The sequence below is a fragment of the Varroa destructor genome, unplaced genomic scaffold (assembly GCF_002443255.2).
Source record: "Varroa destructor unplaced genomic scaffold, Vdes_3.0 BEIS01000005.1, whole genome shotgun sequence".
Classification (NCBI taxonomy): Eukaryota; Metazoa; Arthropoda; class Arachnida; order Mesostigmata; family Varroidae; genus Varroa; species Varroa destructor.
In genome coordinates, this window is record NW_019211458.1 from 36109707 (window position 1) to 36128434 (window position 18728).

The window sequence follows — 18728 nt, forward strand, 5'->3', positions numbered from 1 at the left end:
CGACACCATGGGTGTGTGTGTGACCGATTACGAAGGCCGGTGGTTTCCACTATTCAGCGACACGGACCTACGATGAGATGTCGATAATAACAATAACAAGACGAGGGAACGAAACTGGTGGATGTATCTTAACGCCGTTATAACATGGTATATTCATATAATTTCATAGGGTTTACTAGCGAACGGCCATCGGAAGCAACAAACTGCCAACATTGGAACCAATTGTCAACTAGTTAGCAAATGATGAAATGACACGTTGAAATGGTGCCGCGAAAACGACGATTGTTCAAATGTGACAAAGGAGCAATAGGTAATCATTTCGCTTTAAGTACTTATTTGTTCTGCGTATACCTATGACGAACCTACGACAGCCGCCGTTCACTCCACTCTCTTTGACGATCTTTATCGCTCGCTTGTTTTAGTGATGACGGCGTTTCTTTTCTTGGCAAGTTGGCGAGCAGTCGCTCAAGCGACATAGAGATACATATGTCCACGTAAAGAGAAATAGCGAATCATTCAAAGAAAATACATACCGTATCGTGACCTAGCGATACCACAAGAGAGGATGGATACCTAAATACAATCGACGCTCGAATCATGAGCACAGTATGGTTTCAGTTTCTTTGCACAAATTATGGTACGGTTTTGTTGTAGAACCGTGGCTCAACGTCGCTAGTGTCTAATGCTCAATGCTCCGAAGCAAAAACTACACAACTCAGTTTAGGCAGTGTAATAGCCCAGTTTGCTGAATCAACTGGAACCGGCGTTGTCGACGTTTGACAGCGCTTTAATAAACCGGGAAGCGTCTTTTTGACGGTTTCGATGCTCCAGTGTTGAAGGCAAGGACTAACCCTATCAGCTACCGACATTTTGTCACGGTCAGCTTTTACGGCTTTTTTAAACTAGCAGGATGATTTAATAATGATTGACTTGAAAGGGTTCTACAGAGGCTACGCGAAAAGTGCATCCTTCTCATAAGAGTAGACTACTCAAGAAATGCGGAAGAAATCCCTCATCGACGAAGTATCATCGAGACGATGGAGATTCCCAGGAGAAGGGTGAGTGATAGGAAGCGCGACTAGAAACTTATTCTATGATGGAAAATTGTTGGGTGCAAAACATTTCAAAGTATAACATCTAAGCGGTGCTGTCGTTACGTGTCGCTTCTATCCATTGGCAAATCGGTTCATTTCTGTGCTTTCTTGTATCCAATATGCTTGTTTAACTCGCAAGTGTCTGATCATACGACACTAGATCCTATTCTCAGCCGTAGTCTTCTAGTGATTTCCCGATTGACAGAGTAGACCGCTCGAAATTGAATACGACTGCCAAAAATGTGCGCTTCTAGCAATGGTAACGAACGGATAAGGTGTCCGACGTAGGCTTCTCGCTTGATGATTGTCTGTAGACAAATTAACCTGAAAGTAGGAACATTGAAGTTACTCATTCTATTTCTAGAAACTGAGCGGGTTCAGCGAAAAGCCGCTGTCCTCACTTTTGCCAGGATCAAAAATTGAGTGGTTGTAGTTTGCTACACTTTTATCTGTGCATACAGTAACTATTAAGACAAGCGACGTTTGAATGACACAGCCTTCCAACCTCCGCTATGGTGGCTGGCTATGCACTGGAGGAAATTTCTTAATAGCTAGAATCGTGCCCAAAAAGATGCAACTTTGGGTATACTTGGAAATTCTGATCTATATTTGTTTAGACCATATAAACAACTAAATATCATTGAATTCATTAGTGGGTAGAATATATCTGTGAGACAGGGGTTTAACCTATGAGAGTGTAAAAAATGTATCTGGGTACAATCGTGCATCATATAAATACGGCTGGAATTGTATCATTGGTTCCCACAATACCATACGCCGTTACGTCGTATATGGTATAGAAACAGAATGACCACTATAATTTTTGGCATAAAGATCTCTTTTATACAAAATATTTTCCTCATTTGATTTAAAGTGAACGAAGATTTGAGTGTTGAAAAAAGCCGACCTATTCCCCTGAATAGCTTGAATGACTTGCAGAATCTCAACCTGTTTGACACAACGTCAATGTCTTCTTGCCTTATGGCCAGTTCTGATAGGGTACAACGTATATAGATGCACTGTCAAGGTAATTAAGCTTTTGTGGATATCTGCGCCAAGTGCAAAACAAATCTATCAATGCATATCAGTTTATAGCATTTATGAATTCAACTCATAGGTGAAACCTTGACTTTATCTATTTCCACATAGAGGATGACTGCCATCTTTAATTCGCTCTCGACTTCAAAATGGAACAATTTCACTTGCGAGCACAAACTGTTTGAGATGCAATTAACTAGTATAGTTCTTAGAGTCATTCTCTACTCTAGTTTGAAGAACCTACACAAAGGCAGCTCTATTAAGGTCAGTTGTTTTTATTTGGTAATTTGTTTACCTACTTCTCTCTACTAGACAAATAGCTAAATAAAAAGACGATCAAGAAAATACTATTTTTTATTGATTTTCATAGTTTTTGGTTTTTTTTTTTAGCACCGTTTAAAATTAAGCAATACTAAACAACTGAATCATCATCGTTCTCAGGTAGGCTTGGTTAAGGACGACCGCGAGGCGAAATACATCGATAAGTATGTCGGGTGTTTGCAAGGCGTCCTTGTTGGGGATTGTCTCGGTGCTCCATTCGACTCGAACTTCGATGATTCACACGGGGCAGATGATTCATTCGATTATGACGTAACGACGTACCTCAACAACATCCGAACAAACAGCGTTTTGCCCGGTCCATCGGCCGGAAGAAATCACAGAGCCACTAAAGGTGCGTTTTTTTTAGTCGTATCATAAACACAGATTACCAAGTCGGTAGACGTCAGCACGCGGGTGCAGAGTAATGCAGTGGCAAAGAAACATAAGGGCACCACTATAACGAAAATGAGGGAACCGGAACTAAGACCTAAAGCCTTCGATCATTTCCGGGAAGAAGGCTGCGCGTTCTCCATTGTTAACAGCAAAGGCTACGGTCTTTCACCAATCACCGTACTTCCTTTGCTCTTTTGAACGAACCTTTTTCGTCTTTGCTACGCATTGTGTTCCGGAAAAGAGCTTCAATCCTTATTGATTAAGTGTCAGCATCGTTGGATCATGGCTACCGTCAATAGTAGCTCGTCGAAGCTTCGTCAGTCTCTCTCTGCAACGTTGAAGAACTCAACAGAAATAGCTTCTTGCGTTTTTGAGACACGAAATCATTGTCTGAGCAGGTTATCACGTCCTTGATCTTTTATTGAAGCTAATAGATTTGAAAAACACCAGCCATAAGGACAGCTTTAGAGCTCTCAATTATTTGATGGTTTTTTTATTATTGATATTACAGACGTATTTTAGGTTGGTGCAGTTAATCACTATCTGCGAAACGTCAACGAGTATATCGTAGCGTTAGCTATTAGATTTCTTTATTATTAGATAAGAGTAACTGTTTCTTACACTATGGCTTTGTGATATACCAATGCAGCTCCTACGTTAGATTGATAAGCTTTAAGTGACCCGTTTTAACAGCGGATGGAAATCAGATGACACGCTAAACCGCATTTGGAATAATCGTACTCAAAGCGCCAACAGCCTTTTGCGCAAATACGTCATTCCAGTGACGTCTACGCGGTAACTCGTTTCCTTGCTCCAAGTCTTTATCGAGCGACTACCGAAATAGTCACACAACATCGCTGGGTTCGGATACATTTAATGTTGTCTGCTAGCGGTAAAAGCATTTTGCCGACATAAAAGTCGACTGGACAGGAAATAGGTTTTCGATACTCTCATGTATCTAGCTAATGTGTTTTTTTTTTTATTTAATAATACGTGTCATACTTTATATATCATTTGAAATACATCTACACATGGCCTATATCGAAGATACATCGGACCAATAGATATATATGTTTGTAAGTGTTCATGTTATAGATACAGATGTAGCTAAAAACTTTTGTACTCTGTGGATGCAGCAATTAAAGTAAAAGTAGCCCATGATAGTCTGCTGTTTCCGATTTGAAAATTGTGTCTACTTTTCTCGAATCATCCGACCACACCTTTTCCAAGTTGATTGCATCCCTAGAGATAACCTAAAGACCCGATCGACTCAGGAAATAAAATACTAGTACCGAAGAAATCAAATGATGTTCCATTGTTTAAAGAATAAAATGCACGATGGTCATGATTAGAAATTTGTGTTTCTACTACATATTGTATATAGAACTAATTATTGTTTATAGTTTGCGATTTTCGTATGTCTTTGTTTATTACTTCCTGATCCGGTGGGACTAGTTTGGAGGAACAGGCAAATATCACCACCGCTTACGATCGGACAGCGTAATCCGCCGATCCTATTAGTAATTCCAAGGTGAACGCTACACATTATTTACATTGTACTTCAGATCAGGACATTTATTTTAACCGTCTCAGGCGAATCTGAGACGCTGAGCTAAAGTCGTATCAGTTGTTAATTATAGCGTTTAAATAACGATTATTCTGTAGGTCTCTAATGTAGGAGGAAACCTTTCGAGAAATGCCTATTTGTAAATAATTAGTGATAGAACTCAGGAAGCAATACATTATGAACGGCAATGCCCATTGAGGACCGCCGTTCACCGCTGAATTACCTGAACAAAACCTCAGCTGTGACAATCGTTCGTCTTGCGCACATATTACTTGCATATCCTGGTTAGGACATCATAATAAAAGCAGCACTAAGCAAACAGAACACTTTAGCAAGTAAATAAACCTGCATCAGGGTAGTTTCACATAGAAGGCTTCTCTCACTAGATAGAGAAGCATGTTCTAGAAACGCAATTGACCCGCGATTTTGGATTAAGACAAAATTCATATACGGATTTCTTACAAAGGAAGAGTAGTTATTGATCCATTTAAGCCAGGCTGTTACCAGTAACAACGACGACTCATTTAAACAGCTTACCTATTTGGTGCTGCAATGCGAAATTTGCGTCGATCGATTATTCCAGGCAGAGAGAGACCGAGAGGCCGCTGATTCGGGTCTCGCCAATCTGTGCAAAGAAAGGAGGTTATTATATCCTTATTATTTCAGGCGGCTCCGGACGTGGCTACTACTGTTACACGGACGTAACCGCCACTACCCTCTGTCTCGCTAAAAGTCTCATCCGAAAACGACGCTTCGAGCCTGCCGACATCGCTACAAGGCAAGTCGAAAGCAGGCCAACCTATAGCTTATACTGTGTCGCTTATACGAAGGGCGGTTGTCCTTCTCGACTTCTTGTGTGCGTGTTTGAAAGGACAGCAAATCTTACCCTCTTCGGCTAGGGCCCTCCGCTGGATCGTTAGAATATTGCGCCATTCGCATTACTCACAGGCTTTATCACTTCAGTAGACACCATTCCCTGTGGTTGTTAGTCTTGCTTGCTCTGAGCTTGTTAGATGAGTCTGTGAGCTGCTAGACATAGCACGCAGGGATGATGAGGCAATTATTATGTTACACAGGGCGTTGCCAGCTCGGCAAATTGATGAGTGCGCGGGTTTATGGAGGTAACAAGTTAGACAAGCTCAGCATATGTAGTAAAGTTCATTGGGACCGAACGGTGGGTATGCTCATGCATCGTAGGGGTTGGAGCATCCAACCAAAATATTTGGTAGAAAGAATTTACGTATAGCGAAGGCGGCGCCGTCGGCAGATTGAGTAGATTACAACGTCCAAGACAAACTAGCCCCTGCCTATTTGTTTCGAGCGTAACGGTGATCTCAATTGGCTTCTGTTAGCTAAAGTCTACTTACGGTATTCATTACCTAAAGCTAGATTTGCAGAAGAATTTTAGCTCGGGTGCAACGAGCTGAAGAGATGTTCCGATAATCGCATGACGACCTACGCCGTAGTAGATCAGAAGACTAACGAACTCCCCTATATACTAAACATCATTTACTACTTCCGATAGGCAAGGTGCTTAAAGCATGTCTGACTTAGGAGAAACTCCCTTATATAATTAGGTTTTGGATAAAAATACATTCGTATTAGATATATTCTCTATGAAGTCTATAAAGCTTCCATGTGACGAGTACCACAGAAGTATTGTTACTGAGATTTTTTAACTTTGTAGAGAAAACCGAAATTCCCGCATCGCAAGCCTATTTGAGAGAAATCTACTATTATTCCAGAAACAGCTACTAACTTCTACAGCACTATGACCCTGCAATACATTGAAGTAAAATTTATACATTGGGCTGTTATAAGCGAATCTGGCAAACTCTGACACTGAATAATTCTTGAGCTAGTTGGGCTATAATGGTGATTTTTTACTATTAGTTAATGGTACTACCCTTTTTCCTGATACACTTGTCTCAGTGCTCTGACAACTTCCGAACAGCGATATACCGGCCATTTTCGTTCCTATACGTAATTTCTTTATCTATGGTTTTTCGAAACAAATCTATAGTAGCATATTGCTGCCCATCAGCTGACCTTCTTAGGGCATGGAGAGCCCTCTGATCACATGGACTTGAATCGACAGAATAAGGCGATTAAAACCAGCGGCGGATATTACTTGCTCAAGCCAAGAAACATTGCAGTGAGGTTTGGCGTTGCTGTCAGGGTAGTGCCTTCGACTGCCGTGCCGCCGGATTATATGTCTGCCAAGGATCGCGGGTTGCATTCATTGCTCTGGCAAGTATCCCTGGTGGTAGGAGATGCCCACGATGTCCAGTACAAGCACTACGATCACCTGTCATCAAACCTACTTGACACCACCAACGAACTCGATTTCTTTCGCAGACGACGCCATTCTCTTACGTGATCCCTTTCCAGCTGGCGGTATTGGCTGAACCGCCAATTGTTGCCAAACCGTTGTATGGCGGCCTTAGGCTCTAGGCAGGTTTTTTTGGTGATGAAAGCACATCACCCGCATAACTTGGAGTCAATGTATGAAGGACCATTTTAGCTCAATCTCCACATTTTCAGTATTTTGGTTATAATTTTGTCACCTGTGAAATATGAATTTTGGCCGACAAAGCTCTTAAACCCCACGCTTTGTATTCACGGAGAGCCTCCTCAATTGGTGCAATGCGTTCTTGCTTTTCGGGACCCGATATATGGTCACGTTTTTGCTAATATATAACACTTTTATTTTTGTTCTGGGAACGTTTACACACCATCCCTGTTTTATGCTTTTGCTTAAAGTCGCCTTGCCTAATGTTTTCACCAATCTTTGATCGATTTCCGAAACGTTGTGATTTTCGAGGGACAAAAACTTAACTACTGGGTATCGATTCTCAGAACTTGAAGATGTTTCTCTCCTTGACCTCATCTCTCCTAGAGTAAACTGGACCGGTTTTTACTGACGGGTTTTTTCTCGGCTTAAGTAGCCATACGACGATCGTCTATGTTGAATCCGTACTTCGGTGTCTATACATTGTTAACAAAGCCATTCGACAAGCCGTTTTGAATGGTCTACAGCTTTAACCACAAAAGTCATTGCTGAGCACTTTTGCTAGATGTACCGCGTTATTTCAGTCTTGAGTTATAATATGCTCTCGTTATTGAAGAAGCGATTATAGAAGCAGCTAATCTGGATGCTATCTAGTCAACAGGCTTTAATTTGCCAGGTGGTGTAGTACTAGTGTGGATGTTAGAAAGTCTATATCAGACTAAGACGCCGTGGGTTGGGAGTGGGATGTTTCAACTAAACGCGCATGTTTCCAAAGAGCTTTTAACTTATTACAGACTCTGCGCGTAACCTTTAAAACTCTCAGGATCCATTGTACTTCCCATAATCCCGTCATCGTACTATGACCTGGAAGAGATAGACTTGCCTGTACAATCTATTATTAGAATTTCAATACTTGTATCCATTTTTATCTAGCGCTGTTGTATGTTGGGCTAAATACTCCACTGGCTGTGTAATTTGACCATATTGCTGTTCTTTTTTTTTATAACCGTTTGTCGACATACTAGACCTAATTGCAGTTTTAATGAACATGCACCATCTATGAGAAGATGTGTTTATTGCTTTTGCGAACCTCCCCCTTAAAATGAAGTTTAAGGCCATTATCTATGGGTGGGCAGGAAGGTGTACATTTAGTTGAAATATATCGCGTGTCAGCATATGTCATTGGTAGAAGATCGTGTGACGACAGTCAGCATCACCACTCACATATTACACTCAACGTAACTGTACTTCTGCGCAGTTTCGTGATGGTACTGACGTGAAGAGTTGTCGAAGTACGATACGTCTCCTTGTACTACAACTATAATCGATCATAGTGCATATGCACCCCCTTCATCCTTCTTCTCCCTTCGACTTCCATCCAAATCCACGCATGTGTAGGTAAACTAGCTTTAGCCGTGAATAACCAGATCTACTCTGGACTTGCCTCTCACACCCGTTGGGTGTGCCTTTGCATCATTCGCCTCCAAGGCCATAAGCTATTGGCTTAGCTACTAGAGAAGCGCTTCATGTTCAAGTAGCGGATGCCGTATCGCTCAAGGCGCCATAGGACAACAGCCGGCGTTGCAGCTACATTAGTGCCAAGTTATATATCCCATTAAAAAGGTATATTGGAATACAACGAAATGTTACTACAGAGCGGGTATGAGCAAAAATTTGCCTATTCGTTCGCCTGCCACTGTTCTCTCCTGGACGACGTAACCTCTATCCATTTGTAGCGCGGCGGTCATTCAATAGAACGCCTGCAGCTTTACCTGCGACCCTGCTGCGCAACAAGTCTGGTGCGATTTCTTTCTATGTTAATAGAAGGCATAAACGAGCGTCGAGAGGGAGCGATCTAGGCAAGCCTGATGGAAGGCACTTACGGTCTCGTCGATTTTATGTATGGTATTTATTTATGGCCGCTGGCATTGCTTAGAGAATGAGAGGAACATTCTAACGAAACTGATGAAAATATTAGAAAAATAAGACTTGCCCTAACAATAGACGTTATTCAAAAAAAAAAACAGATCAGGTCAGTCCCGTGGCGGGTGTACAGCGGTGACCTTCAGTGTTGGGTAATACATATAGATATAGGTGTTCAGATTTTAGTAAATATCCTGTTAATATAGCAATAACGCTTGCAGCCTTGCAGCACAGACTCAGGTACAATTGTAGGTCAACTAGCTATTCAGGTAAGAAGAGTTCGCTATGCAGGGCGCTCAAACTTAGCAGAAGGAATAATCAGAGAAAAATCTTTACTACAACTAGACTTTTAACTGATCAGTATAATACGCCTTCATTTTAATGTGACTAAATCTAAATGCACGTAAACTCTAGCCGCATGATCTTCAATGGACGTAGGGCCGAGCAACAGAGGCAAATTTGTATCTTAAACGTAAGACGCGATGTGTGTTATTTCATTTGTAGTTTCTCGTCTTTAAACAAAAAAACTTTGTATAGTACCAACAAGACGCGTTGGGTAGCATTACCTGATTTTGTTACTTCTGCGTTAGTCAGTTCTGTACATTTCTCTGCGCTCTGATGATAGATTTGTAGGGATGCTTGCCATGGAGTATATTTTGAAACATTATGAGTTTTGCCAAAATGTTTTGTAATTTTTGTGGGTAGAGAAATAACTTTTTGCGTTGTTTACTCTTAAGCGCACGCTTTTTTGTCTCCATATGCTGGATTCAGTCCTATTTTAATAAAATAGATTAATTAAGAAAAGGTATATCATTACTCTTATCGACCTATCTATCGACTTTACACTATCTGGTTACAGATTGACGAATGAGTACTTCGAAAATGAGTCACTTGACTCTGAGTATGGTGACGCCGTACGAGATGTCTTTCGAAAATGGAAACACGATGGAGTTCATGGAGACGAACGATTATATGGACCAGCTAGGCAACAGTTTGGCGGAATGGGCAGTTTTGGGAGCGGAGCTGCCATGCGAACCGCTCCAGTGGCCATATTCCTTAAAGACGACCTCGATGCTATGATTGAGGTAGCTGTGAAAACATTTTGACAAATATATAATGTTATCCTTTCTCATTCTTCTATACAAAAGTATATAGTTGGGCATGAACACTGAAAAAGAGATCTTATAAAACACAGGCGTAAAAGAGGAGTATTTTTAGCAACCGTTAAGCGCTTCCACAAGTGATTCCTAAGTATGGATCTTAAAACTTAGCTTTCAGCGATATATTGCCGGCGAGACCGATTCAGCTTCTTCAAACTGCATTACATAAGAAATCAATCGTAGACGCAAGGTTTTCTTGGTAGCAAAATACTATTCAATGATTACCCTGTTACAAGTTTCGCTCAAGTAGGCACACTTTCAGTGTCGTCGTGGCGTGGTTAGCAAAGAGAGTAATATTTTCTTATGTTGAAATTTAGTCAAGCTACGAGACTTCGGTCCTTGCGAGAGCGCCCGTTTTCTCTGGCAAGACTCTATCCCGTGTTTCAAACGGGACCCCCGCGAACAAGTAGATGTTCTCCGAGACACTCACGACGAAAAACGTACAGCAGCAGCTGGAATCCGGATCTGTCGCATTTCTCTATGTTTACTTTGAATATGATATCTATAACACACTTGTGCGTATATCGATTTAAATGTATTGGTCGACACTAGCGGCATACGGCGCCTTTTAGGTTAAGATACTGGCGTGAAAGAAATCATAGATGTTACATAATGGCACAGACGTGACTGCGTCGGCTGTCACACCTTAAACTTGTTTTCCTGTAGACGACAATCCTTCAGGCGAAAATGACTCACGCGCATCCTACCGGTATTTGTGCTGCCGTCCTGCACGCGCTAGCTTTGAGAGATGCGCTACTTGCAGAAAATTCAAACGGGGCCTTTTTTGATGGAGTGGTCCTATTTGATCAATTGATAGAACGGATGGAAGAGATCGAAGAGGAACTCGACGGTTTCCGGTTGGTTTTAAGAACTCTATTAGAAATATTAACCATTTTTTTTTATTTGCTGAATATTTTAGACTTTTGAGGCTTGGGCTTTCTTTCAGACATGCGATGAGATACATAGAATAGTTCATAAAACTTTGTGGGTCAGCTAACTACCACAAGACAACGAGATTTATATACTTCGATATGTAACTTTGTATTAAAGAATTTATTTTTTTTTATATCTGTTTAAAAGGAAAATAATGTGACAATCGAAAATACATCGCAAATACATAGCTCTAACAAACGATGTGGCTAAAAAAAATTGTCGGATTTCAAGGGTGTCTCTTTTATATGCATATATTTTCCATTCTTACTTAATACGTTTATCTAAACATTTTCTGCAGTTATGTATAGGACTAACGTTTAGAATTCTTTTAATTGCTGAGGCAGTCCTCTAACATACAAGCTGCACGCAGCTAGAAAGCTGCTGCTCGATGCGGCTTTTCCAGAGCATCCACCGGTTGAATCAGCTGATCTGGTGCGTCTTCTAGGAAATGATATGACTGCCCAGGGGTCTGTAGTGACTGCTCTCGCGTGTTACATCTTCGGCTGCCAGGAGAATGCCAATTTCAAACTTATCAACAAGGTTTGTCCAGCTAATGTTTAACACGAATAAGCTCTTTGCTTCCAACACAAGTACTTGACGTAAACTGACACAAACATACTGACATGCCCCCCAATACCTATAGACATGTTTTTATTGCGTATGCCGATCTTGGATAAGATTTCCTAACGTAGCCTGGCGCAGTGAGAAATCGAATCATAGTAAAAACCACACTTGGTTCTTTTATACATTTTTTTTGTGCAAAAAGATAATTCTGCTGGTTTTATCTTCTAGTTAGACATGTCTTAGTTAAGTAGATACATGTTTAAATGGGGGAAAGGGAAGTATGTGCTATTTCGTACATAAAAGATAGGTCATGTTCTATAGGGGACACCGTATGATTTGATTTGTCTACAGGTACATTGTCATGATAATAGAGTTATGCTAGCATCCAAAATGAAATGCTTCACCGCGATACCGGACGTAAAATACAAAGGTTAAGTCTTCTAAAATTGCCTTCTCCGAGAACTACACGTAGGCTCTTAAAAGACCATATGACTTAATACGTGACCGCAGTCATGGACATAGCTCGTTAAGCCTGTCTTGTGAAGGCCACACGTGTCGATGAGGTGTGTCTCTTACATATACATACATATATCAGCTAAAAATTCACTTTGTGCTTATAATGGGCTGAACAAATCTGCTTCAGTTGTCATAAGTCCATGAATGGATATATATGCGTTGGCCTATGCTGATTAATCACAGTGGTTGGAGGTAAACAGAAAGATACTAACTAACAAAACAATATTGAATTCCGGTTAAAACGTAAGAGACCTATAATTCTCTGATGAGGCGAGTGTGACATATTCGTATCTCTCCATTGCAAACTAATCTTCCCTAGGAGTTGAAAGCCGTTTCAGGGTATACCACTAGGATAAACAAAGTTCAGTGGATTAATTGATGCTTATGGGCATAGGCCTAGGCAGCCTTTGAGTATGCCTCAACAATGTAAATAGTCACCATTAGTTCTGCTCGTTCATTACTTCGCTGGTTCCTGAACCCTTATATAGAGACCTATTACAATCGAGACCATACGAGGTTATAACATTAGAGCAAGATTCATTCAACACCGACTAGTCTTAGTCTTCATGCGTTTGTATATGTTGAATGTCCGCTCAACTCTATTAGACAGTGCTTTTTGCCTAATTAAAATGCTTATACGCAGAGTGGTGGTATCAGTTAATTTCTTGTTGGCGTTACCTATTCAGGCTTTACATGTTATATTTATCTGTGTCTCATTTTTTTTGATAAACGCTTTCAAGGTGGTCGCCAGAGGGTTTGTCGGCAAATGGTCCTGCTGGCAAGATTAGTTACAACTTTTACGTTGACAAGAGTGGTACAGGTCAGACATGAACGCACGAAGTACCAATCCAATTACGTGACAGAAATAGTTTAACCCTATTATTAAATCTAACTACTAGTCTATTATTTCCGACACAAACAGCCCATGCACTGTTTCCTCTAGTAAAACATCGGTTCGCTACGACGACGCGCGACGTAGCATCGATGCGAGCTGTTTCTGAGATCAGAATGATCTGACGAGCGTTTAACCGGTGCGTACAACTGTGTGGATAGCGTAGCCGATATCTACTCGGGGTAACCGTACCGCTTAGGTTCAGAAAAATCCTCGATTTACTTTGTACAACGAGTACAGAGCCGGCTTTGACAAGGGGGATCCAGTGAAATGAGACAGATATTGTTACCGAGACTATGCTATACAGTTTGAAAATAGTTACTTTTCTTTCTTAACTTTCTAACAGACGATTATCTTTGATACAAGTTCCACGTTTATTTTTCCTTAGTTACTAGCTCGTCGCTCCGTAAGCTATCGTCAGCTGTTTGAATCTTCTTTTGCCTGTGCGTAGTGCGTTGTGATTAACATGTTCGATGTATATGGTTCCTCTTCAATGCGCGCTCTGTATTTTATGTAGTTTCTATATCTATTTTCAATTCTAGTGCGAATCTGAGCAGGCGAGACATATGTGATAGCATGTAGAAACCTCGAAGAAAGCTGAAATCGCGGGTGGGCTTCAGTGTTGTCTTCGCGTAGAAGTGCGTACGAAAAAGGAGAAATTCAAAAAACGTCTTAAAATAGCAAAGCAATGCGATTGCGGTAACCGATGGTATGTGTCTTACCAGTCGCAAACTGGACCCTCTCCGGGTTACCGCCACTCCGTAATTCGAATTTCTATTTCGGCTATTTTTCCTTTTGTGCAGTGCCTATTGGCCGGTCACTCTCCATGCCTGTAGTCAAGCGAGAAAGCCAGGGAAAGCAAGAAACAAAACTCTAATACAGAAAATAAGAAGCTAGCTCGATAGAACACGTTTTCGACATCCAACGTATAATAACAAAGTTAGAAATTTGCGTTCCGTATCTCCACTTCGTACATTCCTTTACAGCAGCTCCCTCGTGGCACTCCAAACTGGCTGACCCTTCCGAGAACAGCCGTATAAACCAGTTTTTCGAGGCTGGCAACGTCAGCAGAAAGCTGTCGGGTAAATAGTTGAAAAAATGAACCGTGCACTAACAAATCCCACTGCTCTAAAGGATGTTGGTGACATCAACTACGGTGGTAGAAATGTCTACATCGATCCTCCCGTCGGTTTTGTTGGCAAAGTAGGTGTTTGGTAGACGATAGTCCCGTGATAGCTTAGTGGATAACGTATTTGTTTGCTAATTTTAGGAATACTTGGTGATCGAAGTCCGAAAGCCGGTCATAGACTGACCTCATTTCATGTCTGGGGGTCAGCCATCTAATAAAATGACAAATGGCGATACCGGTCGTAAAACTCGAAACATACTAACAAGTAGCACGAAACTCAAAGACTTCTTAAATTTATGCCGTATCTGAAGGTAGCTCAACGAACAGACCGATTCCGCATTCATTTAATGGTGTCAATATATTTTATATGAAAATTTTAAACAGCGAAATGATATAGAAATTTGGGAATTATGTGACTGTTCGAATATTAATATTAAATATGCAGCTTCCTATTGCAGAGTGTCTAAAAAAAATAAGACTAACGGTGATGAACGCTAAAGTTAAGTTCCTATGTCATTGTATTTTACCGATCTCATTAGAGGAATGATCACACACTTGAAAGTGTGTTTGTTAGTTTGCTTACGAGAGCATGCACTTTTGGTAGAGATGATCGTACCACTGGTGCGTCACACGCAGATACGACATCGACTGTCGACTGAAGTAACAAGCGCGCCAGCTCTAGTAAAAAGGCCACCTATTCGAGTTTCAAACCATAAGCATAAAGCCCGTGTAAAAACCTTGAGGTCCATCCAAGAGGCATACTCCTCTGAAATTTGTGAATGCAATTAATATTAACATGAAAAATTTGATTTGTCAGATAGCTTCCAATCGATTGTATGGGGCAGGGATCTGCTTCTCCGTTTTAATAAGCTTTACAAGTAATAACTCTTAATTAACTTGGCCAAAAACCTTAGAAAAGTTAAAGTAGATGCCGTCAAATTTTATCTGGTGGCTTTAAAATAATTCCCAATCTTGGGTCATTGTACGAAGCCCTGTGATCGTAAATCTGTCCTTGGCAAATCCACGTTGATGAGCGCCAGGAGGCAGTCTTGAAGCTAAGTAAACAACAATATAGTCAATTACCGTTTTTTCTTAAACTAAGCAGGCTATTGACCCTTGACCTGCTGGATAATATTTTTCCGTTCAGGTTTACATTTTCTTCATGGACTGATGTAACTATTGGAACATTGAAAAATTGAAAACAAGTCGCTTCTTGCAGGTTCGCGTCATTATTATGCATAGGGGCTCGATAAGAGGGTATACAATGTTTTTAGGGAAGACAGGGGAATTCCTTTCAGGATTTAACTACATTTGGTTGGAAGTTCTTTAAGTTCTCGAGGAAATTTAGGCACTGTTTGACCTCAGAAGGCTCCACTAGTTCGGCGACTACTTCAAATGAAACGCTGTAGTAAGTGCAGTGAACGGATGAGTCAATCACAGACGAATTGTCAATAATACAGGAACTGATATGAATACAAAATTGAGGATTATTCCGCCTTTCCTGGTAATGGCTTCAGCGTCAAACTTGACCGGGTAGGTTATGATTTCAACAACCTGGAAAAGTTTATTGGGTACACAAAGATTTACAAAGGTGGATTTGGAGAAGAGTTGTCACTGACCGCTGTCGATAACCAACCGATGTTAGAGAGGTTGATGTGCCCACATATAAGTTCAGGTTCAATAATATCTTACGTCCGGTTGAATAAATCTGAGAACTTTTTGATCTTATAAGTCCACAACAGGCCATCAACACTATTGGATGCGGGTATCACAGTCAAGAATGCAGTATTTAAAGGTCTTTTTAACAAGTATTAGTACCCCCCCCCCCCCCCCCTTTGAACAGCAATCTCGTTGAAGTATCCAAAGACGACTATCAGACAATAATAGCTGTATGTCAAAAATACTGTTGCGTATTAAAATTTCCGTAATATCATAATAATATCAGGATTGTCAAATTTTTTGGCTTGGGAAACCGTTATGCGTTACGATTCAAAAAAAAGCAAAAATTAAAAAAAAATACTATTACAACAGTAAAAGTTCATTGACGTTTAATCGAGCGTCTGCAAAAGATCGCAAACCAAGGTTTTAAAGGTTAGGGGCTCAAATGGCTTACGCAGCCATGCAGAACTAATATTGCAGGATTTGCACCTACTAAAATCGTTTTTCCGCCCAAGCTTCACTTCCTCATTTAGACCCGAATCTTTATTAACAGTACTAAGGGCCGATGGGAACTATCTCAAATATTTACCGAATTAGCTGGCCAGAGTTACTCTCTCGATGTTTTTCTCCGAACAGCCTGCGAACTTGGATTTGTAGCGACATTGTTTGCCTGCTCCGTACCAAGTTTGGCTCTCCTCAGTCTTCCCGGCCATCGTTTCTCTCCCACGACTTCTGCATCCATGGTCAAGGTGATCCCCAGCCGCATACGAAATGTATGAATCGCTTTATGTCGCCTTCTGACACATCCGGAGTGGCGCTACCGCTGGGGTCGTAACCGCGAGTCCCTTTCGCTGCCGCCTTTATTTTTGCTGCTGGTCTGGCTTCTTCATAAAAAGGGCAAATTATTGCAGTGTGTGTGTTATATCGCCATCTACACCCAAATTGCATTGATTCATATTTCTAACGGAGCTTTACCGAGTCTGAAGGGGTAGACTTGAAAGTCTCCATGTCCTTATAAGCTGTGTAAGAAAATAATCGATCTCTACCCCGGGGGCAATCTAACTATTTCTGAATATCTCGTATATAAGATCTTACTTGACATATGGGCCCGAACCGCTCCTTGGGATAGCTGCTCACTCGTTCTGCCACTATGCTACTGTGGCATTCTTTTCCTCGTCGTTTATCTTTGGCGTTCTACCTTTCTTACCTGATAGCCGTTTTACCCTCTTCGACCTTTCGTTGACCGAAGGTTTCCGCTAAGAGCAGCCCAGTAGCTGCACTGATCGTGGTAAAACATGGTGATTGAAGTGAATGACATTAGATTTTGTATCGCTTTTACGAACTGTCACCCACAGAAACATTGAATCCTTTTTGAAACAGCGCCTGCAACGATCCATCAGTCGTCTTCATGTAATTTCGTAGAAAAGTGCTTCAAGACGTATTCATGACAACTTGGAAAAAATAGACTTTTAGGTAAGCACCCATATCTCGGCGCAAATAAGTGAAATTTTCAACCTGGTCACAGAGATAATGAACGGCAAGTTGATTTCAGCGAAAATACATGATATTAGTCAATCCTGCGTGAAGCATAACTATAACATGTCGGTCCGCCGTCGACTGTAGGTGATTGTCGCCACCTAGTTTTATTACATCGGAGATACGTAAACCGCCTTCGGTTGGTAAAACCCAAGAAGACAATTTCGTATCGTTACGACGATGACCTTCCAAGGTTCGAATCAACGCAAATTACAACGACTTTGTTACGTCGTCTATCCATAACACTGGGTCGATGCATCAGTTACCAGAGGTGCGCAGTGCTCAACAATAATTCTATTAAAAAATAGCTTCATTACCAGTGCCTTCGTCGACATGTTTAAGAGATGTCTAAGGCAGTAACTGACGTAAACATTTACTATTTAGAATAGGGCTTTGTCTAGTGACAAAGTTAAATTGGTCGGAAGTGAATTATTGATCTTTTTTTACTCTATTCTTTTCATCTACAAATGCCGCCTTGTGCTAGACTATCGTTCATTAAAGTGTTAACTTTTGCTTACAAGGTTTTACCGTATAAATACAGATATCGACGAGAAATATCGAACGGTTAGCATGTTTAATCTGTTTGCTCAACTTTCGAAGTTACGAAAATTGCACTGTTTATCTATATATTAGATTCTTTAGTATAGAAGCTAAAATTCCAAATGGTCGTACGAGCCATTCTAGCAGCTCGTACAGGCTGCGCAAAGCAAACAAAATAACATTTGCTAGATTCCAAGATCCTTTGTCATTTATCATTTCTGAATAACGTGCACGGCGTAAAGCATTAGTACCAACTCGCTAAATAAATGCGCTGAAAAGGGTGCTACGAACTCGTCCAGGGTAATCTGTATGTACTGTTTTTGCAATCACCTCGAAATGTAACACTTCCAGGACACGCGAAACTGGCAGGAAATTGCAGGTGCTGCGTCTGATCGATATTCTGATTAGCTCACTTGTACCAGTTGCGGCTGATTTGATTACACCGAAAACCTTTACATTACAATCGAACACATCACGACTTAGGAAGGGTAAACAAGAAAGGGTGTTACTCAGAAAATGTTAGACACAGACGAGAAAAAGGAATGGTATAGTAATTATTGTAAGGGACAAGTTGGGCTTCAGAGACCGAAGTAACGTTATTGTGTAATGTAATACTTCAGTCGGACAACGCATTCATGCGGACGCTGGAAGCAGCACTTCGTTGTGGAGGGGACGCTGATACGATAGCTTCAATGGCCTGCTCTTTAGTTGGAGCTCGCAAAGGCGCCAGGATTATTCCAGCCATTGTCCTTCGTCAATGCCAGGCTGTAGAGACTGTGACTAAGGTATAACCATTTGACGTTTCTTTTTACATTCGTCGTCATAATGTGTGATACCGCCAATTTTGTTCAAGTAAACAACAGATATTAAGATGTGTAACCCCACCCGAACAGTTAGATGATACAGAATCTATATAACTTGTCAGGCATACGTTTTTATAAGGTAAATGGT

At 41.0% G+C, this 18728-nt stretch overlaps 1 protein-coding gene and 2 long non-coding RNA genes across 10 annotated transcripts in view; 1 reads left to right on the forward strand and 2 right to left on the reverse strand.

Annotated features, from left to right (window-relative positions):
• Window positions 1–177: 177 nt before the first annotated feature.
• LOC111250843 (ADP-ribosylhydrolase ARH3-like) overlaps window positions 178–18728 on the forward strand; it is a 19379-nt gene continuing 828 nt past the window's right edge. For 3 of the 5 annotated variants that reach the window (XR_015328602.1, XM_022806688.2, XM_022806689.2), the window contains exons 1-7: window positions 186–1058; window positions 2574–2805; window positions 5080–5191; window positions 9708–9933; window positions 10675–10865; window positions 11286–11481; window positions 18398–18562. Coding sequence is in view for 4 of the 5 variants with exons in the window: in XM_022806688.2 (XP_022662423.1) it covers window positions 1038–1058; window positions 2574–2805; window positions 5080–5191; window positions 9708–9933; window positions 10675–10865; window positions 11286–11481; window positions 18398–18562 (1143 nt within the window). In the remaining variant the exon portion in view is untranslated. Of the gene's footprint in view, window positions 1059–2573; window positions 2806–5079; window positions 5192–9707; window positions 9934–10674; window positions 10866–11285; window positions 11482–12761; window positions 12842–13902; window positions 14038–18397; window positions 18563–18728 lie in introns of those variants that run through there. The other 2 variants (XM_086990382.1, XM_086990381.1) reach the window with 2 other exon arrangements.
• Window positions 2474–5090, reverse strand: LOC147755625 (uncharacterized). 3 transcript variants are annotated; one of them, XR_015328607.1, is made up of 2 exons: window positions 4951–5090; window positions 2474–3273 (listed from the first exon to the last, which is right to left on the reverse strand). It is a non-coding gene; the product is annotated as an uncharacterized LOC147755625 (long non-coding RNA). The 3 variants fall into 3 exon arrangements; XR_015328608.1 differs by lacking the exon at window positions 4951–5090 and adding an exon at window positions 4876–4943; XR_015328606.1 differs by lacking the exon at window positions 4951–5090 and adding an exon at window positions 4637–4867.
• On the reverse strand, window positions 10889–18398 carry LOC111250844 (uncharacterized). 2 transcript variants are annotated; one of them, XR_015328605.1, is made up of 4 exons: window positions 18108–18398; window positions 16797–17084; window positions 16291–16585; window positions 10889–15757 (listed from the first exon to the last, which is right to left on the reverse strand). It is a non-coding gene; the product is annotated as an uncharacterized LOC111250844 (long non-coding RNA). The 2 variants fall into 2 exon arrangements; XR_015328604.1 differs by having other exon boundaries at window positions 15253–15596.